General features: G+C 38.4%; 2 protein-coding genes across 2 annotated transcripts in view; both read left to right on the top strand.

Moving 5' to 3' along the window:
- Positions 1 to 6,067, top strand: part of LOC139468533 (sperm-tail PG-rich repeat-containing protein 2-like) — a 94,628-nt gene extending 88,561 nt beyond the window's left edge. Inside the window, exon 12 of the mRNA XM_071250567.1 lies at positions 4,736 to 6,067. Within this exon, the coding sequence (XP_071106668.1) occupies positions 4,736 to 4,867 (132 nt within the window). The 3' untranslated portion in view covers positions 4,868 to 6,067. The remainder of the gene's footprint in view (positions 1 to 4,735) is intronic.
- The window catches only part of LOC139468535 (netrin receptor UNC5C-like), a 421,042-nt gene that overhangs the window by 228,783 nt on the left and 171,853 nt on the right, over positions 1 to 20,406 (top strand). The window lies entirely within an intron of this gene.

The following is a 20,406-nucleotide window of genomic DNA, read 5'->3' as shown; positions in this document are numbered from 1 at the left end:
ACTTATGTAACTGTTATCATCTGAAGGCTCTCAGTACATTCCAGCCCTTTTGGGAGTTATTGCATGGCAATTTGAGTTCGAGAATTCCTCAAAGATCTTTTCATTGTACGAGATCCCCACAATCACTGACATGATAATATTACACCCATTCCCCATCATGGAGAACATGGTGCAGAGTCTTATTGCTTTTTTTTTATTTCATAATTTCATTTCATCCATCTTTTTCTTTGATTTGTGCTGAAACATTTGGAAAAAATAGTTTTCATTCACAAAACATGGTGTATAAAGCATGAAATAAAAACAAATTCAATCTACAAAAAAAGTTTGCTTGTGAGGACAGGGTGTACTTTTTATGCCGGCTATATAACTTTGTGGCTTTAAGACATATTAAAGTTGTTTCACATTTTGAAGAAAAATGCTTAATGCCATTTTGGGGCAAAAAAGTCCTGTTTGGCAATTTCTTCTTGTAAGATTTTATTTGGTTTGATCCCTGTTCCAATCACCTCATTGCTATTATCGTCCATCAGACAAGAATTTTTCCATTTCAATCTCAAACCCTCAACATCCTTCAAGATTCGATTTCCTACTCAAATCTACAAATCAAAGAAGAAACAAGGAGAATTTATTCATTGACTGTGATGTATATCTTTAATTCATGTCCCCAAAATGAAATAACAGAGTAAGAAATAACCACTCACACTGACCAACAAGTTTGTAATGTGCCGGATTCTGACTTTCTCGACTGGCACTGATGGAATTCTGGGATTTTATCCGATATCCGGCAAATTTATGAGATCGCTTTCTGTGTGATGGTCCAGTGATGTCCCAGCGATAAGAGAATCGTGGGATTAAAGCTTATGCCAGTGTGATCATTTTATTCCAGAACGGAGATATGGGAAATTTGGCTTTTATGGAGAACTCGTAATAAAGTCGAGTCTAACCCTCTCAGCATCAGATTGAGTTCTGATGAGAGATTGATCATAACTTGGAAAACTTGTCCGCATAATTAGTCATGTGATTTGTCCTTTTCCAATCTCTACGTTTCATTTCAGTTTCACGAAATGCATTTTTCGTGGAAAAAATATAAAATAAATCGTGATCTATTTGGAATTATGTCAGTAAGGATTTATGGGTTATCATGGAAGTGAAATTTGGAATCCAAGATTTCAACAGTTCCTGTTTTTTGTTGTATTTAGTGTTTTGTTGGAATCCCTGAGCTGAGATTCTCGTGTTGGAGTTAATCAGGTAGATTTTCTAAATATTGAATGAGATTCAATGACTCTCCTGCTCTTTGAGAAATAACTGCATGCATCGTTGTTTCCAGGATTTCAGGTCTTGGGTAGAATTTAAAATCCATGGATCACAAATGATAGCTGAGACTTATAATTTGCGTTTTATTCATTTATCGGTCAAAATACACAGAGCTTTTCATAGTCCTATCTCTGTCACTTCAAACATGAAATAGAAATGAAAGGTCAAATTGAAATCCTTCAAATCAAATTCAGATTAAAATAATATTCACCTTCATTATATAGAAAAATGATAATATAAATTTTCTTAACATGAAGTTTGAAGCTACAATTAATCATCATTTCTAATCTCTACATTATCCAGCATGCCATTCGTATCAATGGCTTGGACAATAGTTACTGTGGAATCTCAGATTAATCATACTTGTTTTTTAAACCAACTGTAGAATTATGTTTGATATCAAAGATTTAACCTTAGGAGGGAGGTTTCTTTGCTAACACCATCAGACAAACGGTCTTCATTTGCCTTTCATATCAGAATCAAACCTACTCTATTCTCAGTCATGACTATCAATATTTTGAGGGCAAATGAGATAAATCGGACCAAAGGGAGTGTGTTTTTACTAAATATTTGTGTGGTATTTCTGTAATCAGTGCTGGCGACATCAGTCATAGGCAACTCTCAGGCAGTTCTCTCATGATAGTGGTAGTTGCTGTAATGGTGGAGGTAGTTGCTGTAATGGTAGAGGTAGTTGCTGTAATGGTAGAGGTAGTTGCTGTAATGGTAGAGGTAGTTTCTGTAATGGTGGAGGTAGTTGCTGTTATGGTAGTGGTAGTTGCTGTAATGGTAGAGGTAGTTGCTGCAATGGTAGTGGTAGTTGCTGTAATGGTAGTTTCAGTTGCTGTAATGGTAGCTGTTGTAATGGTAGAAGTAGTTGCTGTGATGGTAATTGCTGTAATGGTAGAGGTAGTTGCTGTAATGGTAGTTGTTATAATGGTAGAGGTAGTTGTTGTGATGGTAATTGCTGTAATGGTAGAGGTAGTTGCTGCAATGGTAGAGGTAGTTGCTGTAATGGTAGTTGCTGTAATGGTAGAGGTAGTTGCTGTAATGGTAGAGGTAGTTGCTTTAATGGTAGAGATAGTTGCTGTAATGGTTATTGCTGTAATGGTAGAGGTAGTCGCTGTATTTGTAGAGGTAGGTGTTTTAATGGTAGAGATAGTTGCTGTAATGGTAGAGGTAGTTGCTGTAATGGTAATTACTGTATTGGTAGAGGTAGTAGCTGTAATGGTAGAGGTAGGTGCTTTAATGGTAGAGATAGTTGCTGTAATGGTAGAGGTAGTTGTTGTGATGGTAATTGCTGTAATGGTAGAGGTAGTTGCTGCAATGGTAGAGGTAGTTGCTGTAATGGTAGTTGCTGTAATGGTAGAGGTAGTTGCTGTAATTGTAGAGGTAGGTGTTTTAATGGTAGAGATAGTTGCTGTAATGGTAGAGGTAGTTGCTGTAATGGTCATTACTGTATTGGCAGAGGTAGTAGCTGTAATGGTAGAGGTAGGTGCTTTAATGGTAGAGATAGTTGCTGTAATGGTAGAGGTAGTTGCTGTAATGGTAATTGCTGTAATGGTAGAGGTAGCCTCTTTAACATCAAAGTGAGGTCATTCTCATTGTGTTTGTGATACAAGTTTTTCATACTGAAATCGATCAGTTGTGAGCAGTCAATCTACAAGGTTCCAAACTCCTTTGATTCAATAGTGATCTTTGAATGACCAGTGTTATCATTGAGATCTGACTGAATCGCACCAAAAACAGTCCTCAATGTAATTTGAGTATAACATCATGGTGAAATATGATTCAAGTAATGTTTGAACTAGCCCTGGTGTTAGTCATCCTGTGCAATGATTACTTGCTGTGAGACTTACATTTGTCACAGGATTCAATCTCTGCAACACAAATACTCCACTCTCTAGCAAAATATATATATCACTTGAATAATGCATTATGTTCAACTCGACACCACGCCTGATGGAATATTGAAACTGATGAAACAAATGCTCATGATGAACTCTGCTTGAAAGGTGACACTTAGCCCGGCCATGTTCCTTTGACCCAAGGAATGTCCAGGTAATGTCAAAGACAACAAACTCTATCAATCTCCCGCTATAATGTTATAGTACCAGACTGGCATTTCTCATTCTTTCTCACTTCCCAAGCATGTCTCCCTCCGACACATGGAGGTCTGGAGTTGTTGTTAGAAGACATGTTTCTTCTGTTTGATACTGTTTGCCATCCCAGACACAACTATCTAGATGTTATCTACCTCCCAGAACCTCAGTTGGACAGATTTATTGTCCCATTGTCATTTAATGCAGGCACTCAGACTGAGTTTTCCACTTGTAGTGATCTCTGGACTTTGTACTTACTAAATAGTTTGTTTCACTGATACCGTGGTCCTGATTTGGATAATTTTCAGATACCTGGAACACTGGTGATTGTGTCTTTGTGTGTTCAGAGATGTTTGTTTACATGCATAAATCTATATAAGATAATGATGAAGATAACAACGTGACATTAATGGATTGGATCCTGTGTTAAGAGATAATGGATTTTGGGTCTTGCTGTGTGTTTTGTTGATAGAAATATTGGATGTCAGGTTGATTTTTATAAAACTTTATTTCTATCTAAACAATTTATACAGTAGGTGTGTGTTTGTTTGAGTTTATCGTTTACACTGCAGTTAGCAGTGTTCTAGCTATTTCATGGCAGCCTGTAAATGATTGAATCTGGACCAGACAAACCAGTGGTTGATATGAGCAGTAACACATACTGATACATAATACCATGAAGCCATTCGATATAAATAAAGAAATTAGATGTTTATATCATTTTGGGCCCTCTTTTGCCTTATATGCCCAATAGAATCTGTTTGGGCAGATAATCAAGACTGTTTGGTGACTTTGACATTTTATGTGTGGGATTGTGCAGATAATTTTGACATTGAATGTAGGGACTGAGATTGTACGGGATACACACTGTTAGCTTCCAGTGTTTTGAGTGATGTCTCAAGACATGCATTATTAAATAGACAGGCAATGAGTATGGTTATTGTGTCACAAAAAACAACTGAAATCACAACATACATTATTTAACAAATTGTATGAATTTCTTATATATATTCAGATCCCACGTGAATTCCTTCATCACTGTTTTTAATGATTCATAAACAAACGCCCATGATATAGCCAGAATCCAGACTCTACTTTTAGCAGAGATTTCTGCTGATTATGGAATGGGTTCTGACACTTTTATCTACAGTTGTACAGTGTTGCATGAGGAAAACACTATCAGTCCAAGTAACATATTAGAACTCAGTGTCAAATGAGAAAAGTGAATATATATGCATACCGTTGTCAGCCAACGTCCTGAAGCATGTCCCTATATGCTTCTGATCCTCGTCTGGTGAGTTGATGGTAATTTGTTTGTGTTTCAGTACTCACCGCTGATTCAAGACACAGTTCTGAGGGGAACATTTAATGCCACTCTCAACAACCCAGTCGTGCCCCAAGTGGAGCCGGTGCATCAAGGCAGTGCCGCCAAACATGCCTTCCTTCTCGGAGTTTAACTTTTCAGTGCAGCGTTGATTGGATCATCTAGGAGAAAGCTATCGTTAAGCTCACCGTTCCTCATCATAAGTTTAAATGAACTTTCTGTATACTATTTATGAATAGGTAAATTGTAAATACAGGGCATCAGGGTTAGAAACTAACAGTTTTTGTCCACTAGTCCTTATAATGATGACATATAGCAAAACCCTTAAAATTGGCCAATTTCTACTAGTCCTTAGGATACCTTTACCATTGGGCAGTTTGGTAAGGACTACAGGACTAGTGCCAATTTCTAACGCTGGGGCATTCAGGCTGTACGTATTTGACTAGTAGGTAATCAACGAACAGTTATTGAACATGCTTAAGTGAGTTTAGGTAATGTACTTGATTTAAGAATAAGTTTTGTTCTAACATTGAAAAGTTTAGCAACAATGGCGTCAGTTTTCATTTTAGCATAATTAATTTTTGTATGCTTTTGGAGTCATCCAATAGAATTATTGCAAATTTTGTTATGCTGTCCAGTAACTTTATTTCGAAGCAGTTGTTATGGAATCGTTTTTTCGATTTCATTGTTTGTACTATACCAACATTTGGAAATGCTCTTCCTATCATGCTAGTAATTAAGGTTATGCAAGTTCTAGTTTATGATGGAAAACGGACATTTTCATAATATCATCATTTCATAAGTCTTTTGATCTTAAAGAGTGGTTTTAAGTGTGATTTGAACATTTGAAATGATTTGATATTTTCAACATACATTTATACTGCTGAATGTCTGTATAAATTGTGTCATCCGTCCAAACACCATCATCAAGGATTATTGTGTTAAGGTTCAGAATTTTAATGCACCAAACCAGTTGTTAACAAGACCAGTTGTTAAGAAACCTGTCTGTTAGGTGGTACATGTTTTATACACTTCCATTCTATACTTGGAGTATTATCATGTTATCGTTTTATTCAGTAATTTTATGAATTGTACTTCACCATCAGCATTCACCTGTCAGTATTGTCCATAAATGTCCATAAATGTCCATAAATGTCCATACGTGTCCATACGTGTCTATATTAGTATGGAGGTTTATAAAGAAATGTGCAGTTTTGATCAATAAAGCAACTCACATTGCCTGTGCTGTGATAATAAAACACCTCTTTATGATAATAAAGTTAGGAAAGTTATTGGCTATTTTGACCATACCATTATGTCTATATAGTGTACACATTGTTATCAGTAAATTAATTTATCATATCGGTGTCTTGGTTATGTTTTTAAATTACTTTTTGTCTCCCATTTGTCACTTATATATATATATACATTAATCAAGTTAATTACACCACATTTTCAGTTCAAAGGAAACTTGGTTAAATTCATTGCATGACACATTGTCGCAGAAAGTCATGGCCCTTGGTATTTTCTCTGCTAATGCCTTCTGTCTGTGAACTGGAAAACAGCCAAACACCTATCTATGTTAATTTGGGATGGTTTGCATGTTTGATCTTAATCATCAGTTCTATATCTGACATATGAGCAACTGACATGCAAAATTGTATTTCAGGAATGTGTAGTTACAGTATGAAACAGAGATTCTTTTCTGAAAGAGTGTCATGCAGATTTTATAAAATGTGCCACAAATTCACAATTTGTAAAATCTATTTGATAGACACACAAATACATGTCGCCGCTTTTTCACCTGTTCTTGATAAATGGATCGTGAGATGAAACGGTATCATTAGTTAGAGAGAGAATCTAGCAATAGTGATGTGACATCATTAATAACAGACTGTGACTTCACCATCTCTGAAATCTCATTATTTCACCTCATCAATGTCTGTATTACATCAACAATGGTGTGTGCGAAATCATTATTACACAATCATATATCCATTGTCTATTCAATGATGGTGGCATATAATTTTATCTCTTGTATGACAGATTCATTTTCCCCAAAATATTTCTTTGCCATTTTCAGTTTTTGCTTGTATATACATGTATCTGCCTCATGGTTATCTACACAGTATGATTGTATTTCACATTAAATATTCTGTCCTGTATATTTTCATTGATATGAATATGTATACCCATAAGTCTTTAATCCTTTTCATTCCCCAATAACTCAACTCGTTCCTAGGACACCGTGGTCTGGTGGTAGAGCGTCTCGCCAGAGAACGGAAGGTCCGGGGTTTGATCCCCAGCCTTGTCATACCAAAAGATGTTAAAAGATGGTACTTGTTCTTACCCTATCTGGCGCTCGGCATTAAGGGGCTTAAACAAGGACTGGTCGGCTCGAAGTCAGTATACGGTTTCCGAGTGGGGTATTCGTGTTTAACTGCAGCATGGTATCTCATTGGGCTAGCACTATAAATCGGCATCAGTCCGGACTAATACAAGCAGCCACACACCCTTTGAATCTGTTTTGGTGGATCATTGAGACTGGTTATTCTCTTGTGTTGACGTTTTATATCCACCAAAGTGATAAACGCCTACGACCTGCGTCACTTTGGGTTTTTCTCCCACAACGAGCTGACGCAGTGATATGACTGAAAAAATTTTCAATACTGTCTCACCACTGAGGCCTTTACCCAAACCAACATTATGGCTGGAACAAAATGTTTGAAACATAAAATATGACATCTATTTTGTCAGACAACGCAAGCTGAATCAATGGAAGTTAGCATGGAAATATTTCATACAGGGATTAATGAACCACATGTTGTAGTGATGTTGATGCAGTTGTAACTTGAACGTAATATTATGCTTATTTTTGAAGATGTTCAGTTTTTGGAGATTATGTTTTTCCCATGGGATGCAATGAAATATTGCCACGTTTTGTTTCTGTCGGTGTCATCAGCATTTCCGATTTGGGTTGTGAACTCCACATTCAGTTGTCCATAAAAGTAGGATTGGAATTGGCTTTTTAGCTGGAATGGATTTGGAATGAATAGAATGACACCCAAACACTGAGTTTGTTTTAAATAATAGATACACAGAGTGACTCAGGTTCCGTGTCAGTGATTATTGTTTTATTCCCTTGTCCTTTTAGGTCTCAAATTCTTCATTCTAACACTTCAAATTGTGACTTTCCTGACTAAATAATGTGACTCACTGAGCTAAATAATGTGAAACAATATGCATGACACGCAATTTGCAATAAATGGCCATTAAAAACTACCTTAAGTTTTTTCATTTAGAAAAACAAAGAAATGTAGATTGCAAATGAAATTTACATTGGAGACAAATGTAAGTTATGACTGAAAATATTCTTTTTTCAACTAGATTTATGCATAAGTTCAATGTTTTCATAAATGTGGCTTTAATATCATTCATATAAAAGATTTTTTTATCTACAAAAAAACATTAATGCATTTTTACTGTCACTATTGAGACAGATATCGTATTGGTTTTTTCACATTGTGAATTTTGCATGACTCAATTTGTATTATGCAGATATTTGTTTTTCTTTTAAGCTGGCTGTACAATTCAAGGTTCATGTTCCCTCCTTGATATTCGATACGTTCCGTTTGTCACAATGTTGCATATCAGGCTGGATTCCCAGCCCTTAATTCATATTTGCTTCATATCGAACATCAGGGATACACCAATGGCTACAGCTGCCATTAATGAGATGGCAATTATGCCATGAAGCTAATCCGGTTACGTAGCTTATTGAACAAATTTGTCTTGACTAATTTGTGGGAAACTTTTCATCTGCTTTTCCAAAGAAACCTGTTTAGCCTCTGTATTGAGCTTATCAGTGTGGGGTGATGTAAGCCAGGCGGTTGTCCTTGCTGATGAGCCTCCTGTTATGCAGCCCAAGCCGACCCAGGCCGACCTCTGAACTCATGGTCACAAAAAGATGTCATGCTTTGATACGACCTCTAGACGTACTGGACATTTTGTATGTATGTGTGGAAGACATTTAACAATTACTCATCAAGGTTGGAGCTGAGTTATGAATGAATGAATGCCAAGAGTCAGACTCGGGTTGTGTGCACTGAGGGACACGCTGACATTGTATACTTCTAATGGAGTCCAGATGGAGTTTAGACAATAAGCCTGCTTGATTGATATGTTACATTATATGAAAGCTTTCCGTCTTCTTGATGTTTCCATGTTTCTAGTTTGTTCAATAGCATTCACCATATTGGAAAGGTTTGACTGGCATTTTCTATTACCATTATTGAACAGACATGGTGGGTATGGCTTGATGAAGCGAGGTATCTGGTTTCATACGGGACTCTATACATTGATATTCGTATCATTATGGCATTTTGCAGGAATTTTGGCATTTAGGAGCATGATGTTAGGTATAGAACTAGCATCTCTGTATGTTGCTGACAGGAAGATGTTCTTGTATTAGGGACTCATAATCTATTATAGTTAGAGGGGGGCACTTAAGGGGAGTGTTATGAAAAAATGACAGCAAAAGAGTGGGGAATGGCCAAAGTGGAGGGGGGTGGGGTGGGGTGTCAGTGGGTGATAAAAATTACAGTCCTAGTTTTTCGAATAAACAAATATAAATATAACTATCATTATTTAGGGACTGGTCAATTTATTATGGATGCTTATTGGGGTGTGGGGGGGTCATGTATTAGAGGCGGCATGAACATTCAAGGATCAAGAATATTTCATTGTACAAAAACGCCTACATGGGACCTGGTACAAAAATGAGTATTTATATGGTACAGAGATGAGAACATGATATATATACACGACATAGATGCATAAAAACATGATGGAAATGGAAATACAGTTGATAGAACCCTATCCACATATATGATTTTTACAAGTTTTTAAAGCTGTAGGCAACGTTCATCAGGGTATTACCCGGTGAATAGAGATTTTATTTATCATCCAACATCATTCTTCCAACTCTTTCAGTTTGTCCCCTGACCCTCTGTAATAAATTTCCTGTCCCTTGGATGCTTTCAGAACGGAATGTACAACAAATGTATACATGAAACGATCCACTTAACTAGGCTAAATAAATTTGCCTTCATCTGTCACTAAGAGAATTGTTCAATATATATGAAACAGTAAACTCAATAAAATACATAACACACTTGGTAATTTTGACATTGGAAAGAAAAGTTTTCTTTCACTTAAGGTTGTAAAGAAATCAATGTTGCTATACTTCAGCGTGTGCAACTTGCCGAGAATGTTGGCTTCTGATCGTAGTGGGATGGGTTGCACTGGCTGCTCTCGTCGTCATGTCAAGTATCTCATCACATGTCCCTGGCATCTTGATTGCTGCTGAGATGCTACTCGTCTGTGATGATGATAGTGACTACACACACCATGAAGCCACGAGAGTAGTGTGCGAGGCGACTAATGGGATCGGGTGGTCAGGTTCGCTGACTTGGTTGATGCATGTCATCGTATACCAATTGCACAGAACAATGCTCATGATGTCAATCACTAGAATGCCTGTTCCAGACTTGATAATTTACAGACCGCCGTCATACAGCTGGAATATTGATTGTGGCGTTAAACAACAAACAAACATAGTGCCAGGTTGATTCCTATCATGATAAGTTATTGTGAGGCTTAATTATGATAACCTCTGTTGTAATATGGAGGAAATAATTCACAGGAAACCCAACATTCATCACTCCTATGATAGCAATTAAATGAAGAACTGGATATGGATAATTAGTCATTTCTTGACAATGTAATACCTACAATAGTCACAATTGATCTGAAATAGCTCTATTACAACTCGCCTGAAGCTTTAGACATGTGATATCATCATCAAAGCGGCTATAACTGACATTTCCATATTTGACAAATTTATCCTCAAACTACTGAAATAAATCCAGGATGAGGGATATTGCCATATTTATCCCAGCTCTGTATCCCACCATTGTTGGCAGTATGCATCACTGTGCCAGATGCCCCAGTATTAAGCATGTAATGAAGTTCAAAGTATCACAGAACGGTAGGAAATCCAAGAGGAAGATTTACCTCTCTCTAAAGTCTCATTTAATTTGCATGCCATCAGCGTCAATTAAAATGTTGTCCCTGTGAAGCAATTCCAGGAAGCTGGTAATTTAGTACTGGCATGGTGGAGCGGTGAGAGGCACCACGGACACCAGCAGCACCAAATTTGAAAATGTCGGCAAAGATTGAATTAGGAACTTCAAAGAACGTGTAAACTATTTCATTTTCGTATGATTTTTTGTGTGTTTCTTTATGCATTTCCATCCTGTTTGCTGCCTTGTGCCTTTGGTTTGAAAGTTTTGTCTAATTTCCCTTAATCTTCAGTTACACTTTTTAACTGAAGGATTGGCTATATACAGTCATGTTTAAAAAAGCCTATTCCAGTTAAATTATTGAATTAGATAAATAGGATTATTTTATTTCATTTTTCCTTCCTTGACTAATTATACTTATTTTCTTGAAAGGATCTCATCTTTTCAGGTACAGCTGAGAAAGTCTTCATCTTGAGTTTAGGTCCTGTATCTTTATAATCTAACGATGATGGAACAATTACAAACATCTTTGCCATATGGTGACTGTATCAATTTCCTGTTTTTTTTAGATAATGTTGTTTGACTTTTCCTTAAATTCTTATTCTGGTCACACTGACATTCCCGGCTTTTTGAAATGACAATGAAAGTAGTGAAAAAGCAGTAAAGTGAGAATTCAATCTCCTTGCTCGTGTTTTCCCCACATAAACATCGCCGCTCCCTCTTTTATACTTGCGTTTGTCGCCAGGAACACACACAAGTATGAATTTCATTTTTAAAGACTTGCTTTAAGTACTCAAGATGATCTCCTAATGTACTGTGTGGAGAAGTGGCCAAGAATTGATTCCGCCATGGTTTTGCTTGCAGTAATTGTGTTGACAGTGATGTTCCAGCGTTTAGTGCTGCCCCTCCAGGTATCCTGGAATCATCGGGCCCTCCGAGACACCGATCTTCAACTAGCCACTTTATGCCATGGATCATCAGGGCCTTTCAATAAAATCTCTTTAATGCTCGCTTGCAGTGTACAAATAATTTCACTCCTGGGCATTCAGGTATTAGGATCTCTGTCGTCGTTGTGGAGGGTATCGTGGCAGGAATTGGCGATCTGTGAGAATGCCTAGATGAAAGCGAAGTGTTTGGGATTTATCTCCTAGTATAGCCTGATTGAGTGTGATGTACAACACTAGTGGGGAGGCTTGTTTAGTATAGAAATGTCATTGGTAGCTGTTCCTCGCTCTGACATTTTTCGGTGGCGGATTATTGTTTCATCACTTTTACTTGGTTTTGAAATGTTATTGAGTGGATTATATTTGGGAGTGGTATGACAAAGATTGTAATTAAGGTGGAGGGGGTGTTTCTTGTAATACAAGAAATGCTATATTTTACAATCTATTTACTCTATTTATTGTTTTAAGGATAAAAAAATGTTTAGGGATCATACATTTTACAGAGACTATCCTGTGTTGGGAAGTTAATATTTGTTTAAAAATGATTCTGTTGAGTCTTCATTTTTGAGGCTTTTTAATTGCTGATGTGATACATGATTTTCACTCTAGCATTTTGTCAGTTTGTTAAACATTTGTTGTGATTTGTTGAAGTCCTGGTTTTACTCATAGAAGACATGTACTTTTCTCCAATGTGTTACACTCCCATAATTAATGGACAGCTGATGAAATATCAATAGTGCAATTGATTATGCAGATACAACTTAAGGACTTCCTGAAACTTATGTAAATCATCACTTAACCATGGTGGCATTTGGCCTGGCACATTAGTATAACACCCACATATCCCATCTCACATCACCCCACAGGTTGAGGGGCCTGGCGTCACGTGGCAGCTTGAATAATTACCCAAAATGGGAGATAAATCTCAGCAGATATGAATTCTAAATGGCCCCCTGTCTCAGCCGACCTTATGACCTGAGACCTAGCCAGAGGTAGTCCTGCCAAATGCCATAACCCATTTTTCAGTAATAACTTCCTCCAGTGATGAATGCCCCTGAGAAATACTTATATGATTTTTTGATATGTAATCACAACCTTCAGATACATAGATAGATGTCTGTGACCTGTGACCTCATGACCTCTGATGCAACCTTCAAACCAGCATTTCATCTCCCTTACAGTGAGATGGACAAAGATAGGACACCAGTAATTATAGGATTTGCAAATGTTAGCCGTCTCCGTCCATCTGGTCTAATGACTTTTGAAGTCATTCAAACTCTCGTCCTTTTCACATCTTCAAGTTCCCATCTGCAAATTGAGGATCATCCATTTTCTGAGATATCCATCTGTTGTTTACAGTGATGTAACAAACATTGCATCTAATCGGTAGAATTGAAAACTAGACATTTGAAGATACTCCCCAAAGAATTGGATTGAATCTCTGAATGGGTAATTTATGATGTTAATTGAGTAAGTCCAGTCCCACTTTCAACAGGTTTCACTTAAGGGATTATTTAAATTACACAGCATGGTATGTATGCTCTGTTCCTTTGATGGTGAAACTAGTTGATTTACTGGTGTGAAGGAGAGTTGACCATTAGCATAGATGTGCATAAAGACAAGATGGATTAAGTTCTAAGTGTTCCTTTGCTTTTGAAGTGTTTAAATTGATGTGGTACACCACTGACCATGTACCTGTGTCAATGCATTATTCAGAGCCCCATAGGGATTCTGTGGAAGTGTAGGTCCCAAGTCCCACAACCTGGTTCATGTGGACAATGTAGATACAGAATGTGACCTGGCTGATTGTGTGACATTGTGCCCTGATGACCTGGATCAATGCTCATACCTTCAACCACTAGTTTGCCTGACCCTTATTTGGATACTTACAGGCATCTGTGAAACCACTTGGGTATTGCAGTCTGGTGTGTAGAACAATATTCATACACTCATTCACGAATCATTCATTATAAAATTAGGGATACATGCCACTCATTGTATTAAATATGATAGTTTATTGCAACCAGTGAGGCAGGATATACACACCTTTTGTGATAGTGATTCATGAACATATAATCATGACATAGACGGAATGGTACAATGGACTCTGCTTTTAGCAGATATTTCTTATGAATACGAAAATGGTGTTTGTCCCTTTTATTTATGACCTATTCACTTTGTGTAAAGATTTGCCATTGTGGTCAAATTCCACTAGCATCCGTTTTGTACTTTCCGTTTACAGGGATTGTTAAGGAACATTTTGAGTTGAAACTTTTGACCTCATCACCCTCCACATTCCATTGTTTAGGAAATGAGGCACCCTCCCCTGCCACTATATGGAAAACTTTCAACTTCCAATCATCAATTCCTACTGATTATGCAAACTGTCAAAGCAGCTCAACACTGTCTTAGATCTGAGTCGAGGGGACATTCTCTGTCCAAGACAATTACACCTGACCTTCCTGGACAACGCCTTGCTCGCCAGACCGTGAAATCAGGAGAGTTTGCTTGTAAGAAAAATGGCCGGAATTTGGCGGACGTGCACCTATTGATGATCTTTTTAAATGAAACTGAATGATTGGTCTTGTATTCGCATTGTAGAGAGGAGTCAGCGTGCCTCTAGGTCGAAACGTGATACCCTTCAACCTGCTTCAAAGACGCTGATTATATGATACGTGTGTCTTCTGAAATATTAATACACCACGTGTGTACTGATAATAAAAACGGTTCACTGGCTAAACATAACGGTTATTTCAACACGTAGATGTTAATGGTCAAAATTTTATTAGGTACTGCCGATGATTTTAGTGTTTTACATTCATATGATATTCATGAAAATCGCGATGACTCCCAATGTGTTGTGCGTCCAACGTAACCGTATGGCTTATTGAGTAGATATTTAAAATTGTCTTGATCAACTGATATAACTTGACAAATTTAATGTCTTTTTCGAAACAGCAGTTTTATGACTTAACATTATTGCATAGTTTTCAGTCACTGATAAGGACACAATGCTGCTATAAACCTTTGGCTTGTGCGTGAAGCAACACTGTAGCAATATCGCGACATGAGGCCGCCAATAATGTCTGGAGTCAAACCCTTCTGATACATTAGTGAACGAACATGCCATCCTGCTTCCCAAGCATCCCTCATCTGCTTGAATAACTATAGAACATCATGGCCAAAACCGCACACCTGCTGGTCTCCTTTTCTAGGAACAGAGGCGTCACTGATTAAACGTCTTTGAAGCTTATCCAGTTTTGGGAGCTTAAAAGGTAGTGTCTCGGTAATAGGTAATTCTCGATGGTATCACGCACGTTTTAGCTGTGTTGGAAGACTAGCAGACGGTTGTTCGTGAGATTTCTGCAAAACTGCCATTCGATCGTCTGATTTTCTGGTTCATCAACCATTGTGTAACAAATCTGAGAGAGAGCCTGGTATCCTTGGTTCCGTTCTTCCAGGAAATGAGGTTACATCTCTTGATCGCATCAGTCCACCAGCGTCTCTTCCTGGACAAATAGTGAGCCCTTGTCATGGCCGTCTGCTTCTCAAGTCATCCAGACCTTGCATGCATGGAAATGTCTTTGATTCGAGGGCCAGGAACTTGTAACAAACCGTAACCGTCGCCATTTGAATTCCGTCTATCGTTATGCAATGTTTGTAAGGCATGGTCGTCTGCGTACATGACATTCGTGATGTACATCGCGAAAATTACTCTTGATTTGAACATTTACTGTCTTATTCTAGACTCATGTTGGCCATCTTTGAGATGATACGTGGCCTGATGGCTGGCTGTTTATTTGCGTGGTTCTGCTCTCTGCAATGCTATGAAGTGTTATGCGACATGGCAGTTAGAGCAGAAATTTTAGATGTCTTCATCCGCACTTGAAAGCGTTCCTTTAGCCAGATAGACTGCATATGCCCCATTGGTGTCAGAGGATAATTACACAGGATTTCAGAAAGTAGTCCTTCCTTCCGCAGGGTCATCGAGTTCCTCAAATGAGAACGGGTCCCGCCTGCCTTGCCTTATTTCTTAAACAGATGCAGCAGTATTCTAACATTATAAACATAATACAACATTACGTATATCATATTTACATTAGGAATATACAACTCTTCTGATAAGGTACACGAACTATTTTTTGTTTATATTACATTTATGCAATCAGAGCCCACAGCCTTCTTGTAATTTGAATTACATTTAGATTGACAAGTACTGTCATCGGGTTTTCAACCCTTTTCTTTATTTGGATGCCTTTACAAAAGGATAACAAAACAAACCACCCCTTTCTCTAATATTTACAGCTGGAGCATATGAAACTCCGATAATAATATTAAATCATGTTGAAGTCCTTTAAATTTGTACAAATACCGGTATTCATGTATTTTCACGTGTCTTTTTTATGACCCCATGCCTCGGTAATTCGTATCAATGGGAAGCAATCACATGCTTTTTACACATATTCGCAATTATAAATTTCTTGTGATTATTATATCAAACATACAATGTGAAATCAATGTGAATAGAGCTGAAGTTCAGTGCTCCAACCACCTGTTGGTAACTACTTGTACCGGGTAATGAGCCATGTAGCTGCTTGGAAGGGTCTTCACAGCTGACCGGAGCTTACGCAATGTTTATATGGAATCCTGCGGTTCAGTGCCTTGCTAATGTATGGTTAAACTACATCAAAACGTGAACAGGTTATTGACGACAAATCCCATTGATGGACTTAGCTTGTGTGTGTAGAGGTCTATGAATTAGGGGAATTAGAGGCGGTGAGCTATGGGCACAGTGTCCTGTGTTGGCAAATCAGGTGAAGGGCAAACTGGGTGTTCAAAACATTGTGAAGATTATTCAGCGAGGTCGCATGGTGTTTTAGCCTGATGTAGTTGTTTGAGTGAGTAAGAATGGTTTTACGCCGCTTTTAGCAATATTCCAGCAATATCACGGCGGGGGACACCAGAAATGGGCTTCACACATTGTACCCATATCGGGAATCGAACCAGGGTCTTCGGCGTGACGAGCGAACGCTTTAACCACTAGGCTACCCGACCGCCCTGTAGTTGTTTGAAACAGAGAGAAATGTTCAATATACCAACAGCTGAACTTATTTTCCAAAAGTGAAAATGCTCTTGTACATGTTTTACTATGTGTTATTAATGCATTTTTGTGTTATGCCAACTCTTGTCTGTGTGTGTCAAGGTTTTGTAAACAGGTTTATGTAGGAACAGACATTAATAATGTCCGTAGGTCTTCCGATATTTCGTCGTGATGATCAAAGAAGATGATGATAGCCAACTAGTTGACACTGAACGAAACGAACCCTATTTTCACAAATCCCCACCTGCCATGATATTGCTGGAATATTGCTAAAAGCGGCTAAAACCAAACTCACTCATTCACAACTCTCCAGGTTATGTTTCAATCAATTTAGAAATGTTCGGTCGTTACTGTTAATTAGACACGGGTCCAGTTCTCTCACAATAGGAGCAGCATGGGCCTAATCCACAAAGGGGCCTTAGCGTTAAGACCACCTTACTGTGAAAAGATACTGTTTTGTCTGTCTCACAATCCCTGAATCATATTTCTTTCCCCTTCAGCCCAGCCCAAAATGAAGCAAGTCTAGATTTTCCTCAGGTTCTGAATCTCCCATCTCACTGGGGCTCCTTTTCAATTTAAAAGAGTTACATGTTTCTATCAAAGTTATAAATGTTCAAAGACTAAGCGTAAGTCTAGGACGCTTTGTGCAATGGGCGATGTAGTGCACAACTCCTAGTATGTTTAAGTGGTTTGCAAGTGATCATCTGTCTTGCACTTGACCCCTAAACTCGATGGTCCAGTTGTTTGCCCACACCTTTGGACAAACAGATGGACGGAAGTCCAGTTTAATCCCGCTCTCGGTGTGTAAGGTCACCTGTCCGCCTCCCTATTGGGCGATCACCTATCGCTCTACATCCTGTGTTTAGTGATGTGGGTGTACATTTACATCGACCTGTGTCACCACCCTGTGATGACCACCATGTTTCTTCTGAAAACAGTTTAGGTGTTAAATATCACCGAGACCTGACAATCATTGACCAGATTATTTTGATGAGTGGTGATCGGGAACGGAGGTGTTGAACGCCCTTTTAAATATTTTGGCAAGTATAGGGTTAGGATTGTCAATGTACACTGTCATTTGTGCCTGTTCTTAAGATGTTATCATGACACAGCCATACCTGTAATCAGAGGTATTGTTTCCCCTTTGCTCTAATCTACCTGTCCTTCAGAACGCTGCCCACCTGTCAAACCACGTCAATCAGGGGACAACTATGGTAATCACTTGATAATAGTCTCGCAGATTGCTTCCTACTTTGAGACAGGGGTGGGAGGGATTTTAATCAGCAGAGGGACAATATTTGGAGGATAAATGACTGTAAAATTCAAAGTGAATGGCAACACAGCGATTTCAATTGGCGTGTTTGTATTGAGCCTGTACTCAGAGGCTGTAATGAGACTGTGGTTGTCAAGGAAGGGCTGTCCCCTCTGACGATATGCTCTAATGTCCATTGTTACTGAGGGTTGGCAGTAAACGCATGCGACAGCCTCGTGACACAACTACTCATTGTGAAACAGCTCCAGAGGCTCATAGGGACCAAGAGCTGACAACTCACGAAAAGCCTTCAGGGCTCGATCCATGACAAATCAAATTCATCGAAAAACAAAGAAAATCATAAGGTCATTTCTCTCAAGATAATTTTTGAACTGAATCAACCCCTCCAGCAACTGTGCTCTTCGACCGACCGCTATCTCCGTCCCCCGAGCTGAATAATACTTCACGTCTCTGATCCCTGACTTCAATGTCATCGAGACCTACATGAATCTGTTACATAGGTCCATTGCGTAGTTAAGTAGACATAAGGGATGGCAGCTCCACTCTAGTCGACGTATACGCATCAGAACATGTTCCAATGCACAGTGACTGCGGACGGTGTTGGAGTGCTGTGGGAGGTACAGGTCGCCATCGAGACGGCGTAATGATGGGTGCGAGATGCACAACGAATAGTGTCACCCCTCTTGGAGAGTCTTGTGTGAGAGTCTTTGATGTTTAAAAGGTTTAGGAAATAACAGTTATTGCTGGCATGAAATATTACCGACAACGTCCGCGTGGCGTCAATGCTTGACGAGTTATTAATTATTTATTTTAGAAATTATAATACTCTCTGTGGTGTTCATTCCTGTGGAAACTGATATTGAGCATGGCTCCGTCTTGTGGCGAACTGGGAATTAAATATACAGTCATGTGTTTTGGGTGCACGAGTCTTTCTGTGGGTGTTGGACTGGCGTTGTACATTCACGTCTAGGCACGTACACTGTCTCCATAAACACCATCATCTTACAACCGTGTATGTCAGGATTGTCTAACAAAATGATGCAACTAATGTTATTATTGTAGGTTGCGCTCCGCCATATTCCATCTATATGACGGCGGCCTGTAAATAATCAAGTCTGGACCAGACAATCCAGTGATTTATATTAAGTTGTAGACGGGTACCACTTTGGTGAAACAGAAGCCTACCAGTACCGTTATCACCAATGAAGAATAGTCTGGGATTCGAACCAACGGTTGGGGAAGCATCACAGCTCAGAAAAAAACAAATACACGCCGTAAGCATGGATAAGATCGGTATTGGCGTGACTATTAATGACAATAATGTGAATGGAAGAAATATAACGAATATAATGTTCAATTGTATAATATTTAGGTATAACTAAGAAAAGCATTACGACATATACGTATATGTATATGGTTCTACCTTGGTACAGGCCTAATATAACAGAATCCCTTAATATAACCGAAGATCCCTTTATATAAATTCAGCTTAAGAATGGATTCTTATGATACGCACTGTTCTTCAATGTTCGTTCAGCTGCCAGTCAAATTAATGCGTATTTAAAATTCTCTCTATAGTGGGAATATTTTACACGAGAAGACTTAAGATAATTTGATTTATTTATTGCTTCGTCAACCACTAATCACTTTGATCCTATTTCGTTAGCTTTAGCTTTATTTTTTTGTCAGTCATATTGCATAGATTGCATGTGATGAGATTGTTAAAGGAGATATATGTTTTATGAACCTTTTCTTTTATCGGATCAGTATAGGTGGTCGTGGACGGTAAATAAAACATGATTATTTTTACTCGTTTAAAAATGCATTTACACTTGCTGTATAAAACAGCAGGGTCTGAAATTAATCCCTTTGAGCCAGTCCGACAAGCTGCATTCGGAAGGGAATAAACCATTGAGGAAATATCCATTTTATGTTGCTTTGCTAAAACATTTTCTAGATTTGAGCACGATACCATTTTCTTACGATTGAAAAAGCCAGTTGTTTTAATATGAGAGAAGGAATTGCTTTCGTCGCTTGCATGACTGCACGAAACGGATGGAGGAAAGCTGGCGTAGACCCATGGTGTTGGCCTCGCGGGTTCTTTCTTTCATCTAATTGTATCAGATCGCATTGAATGCAGATGGGGAAAAATACCCTGGATTTACATGCTTTTAGTGTTTAGCATCTCAGAAAGACCTGGAATTGCATTGAAATTTGAATCTGAAATGGTATCATTACCAATGTCAAGCGGTATTTCAGGCCATTTAACAC

This window comes from Haliotis cracherodii, unplaced genomic scaffold (assembly GCF_022045235.1).
Source record: "Haliotis cracherodii isolate W230 unplaced genomic scaffold, xgHalCrac1.p SCAF_2, whole genome shotgun sequence".
In the NCBI taxonomy this organism is placed as follows: domain Eukaryota; kingdom Metazoa; phylum Mollusca; class Gastropoda; order Lepetellida; family Haliotidae; genus Haliotis; species Haliotis cracherodii.
Note: the sequence above shows the minus strand (reverse complement) of the source record. Positions and strands in the feature narration are given on the sequence as shown.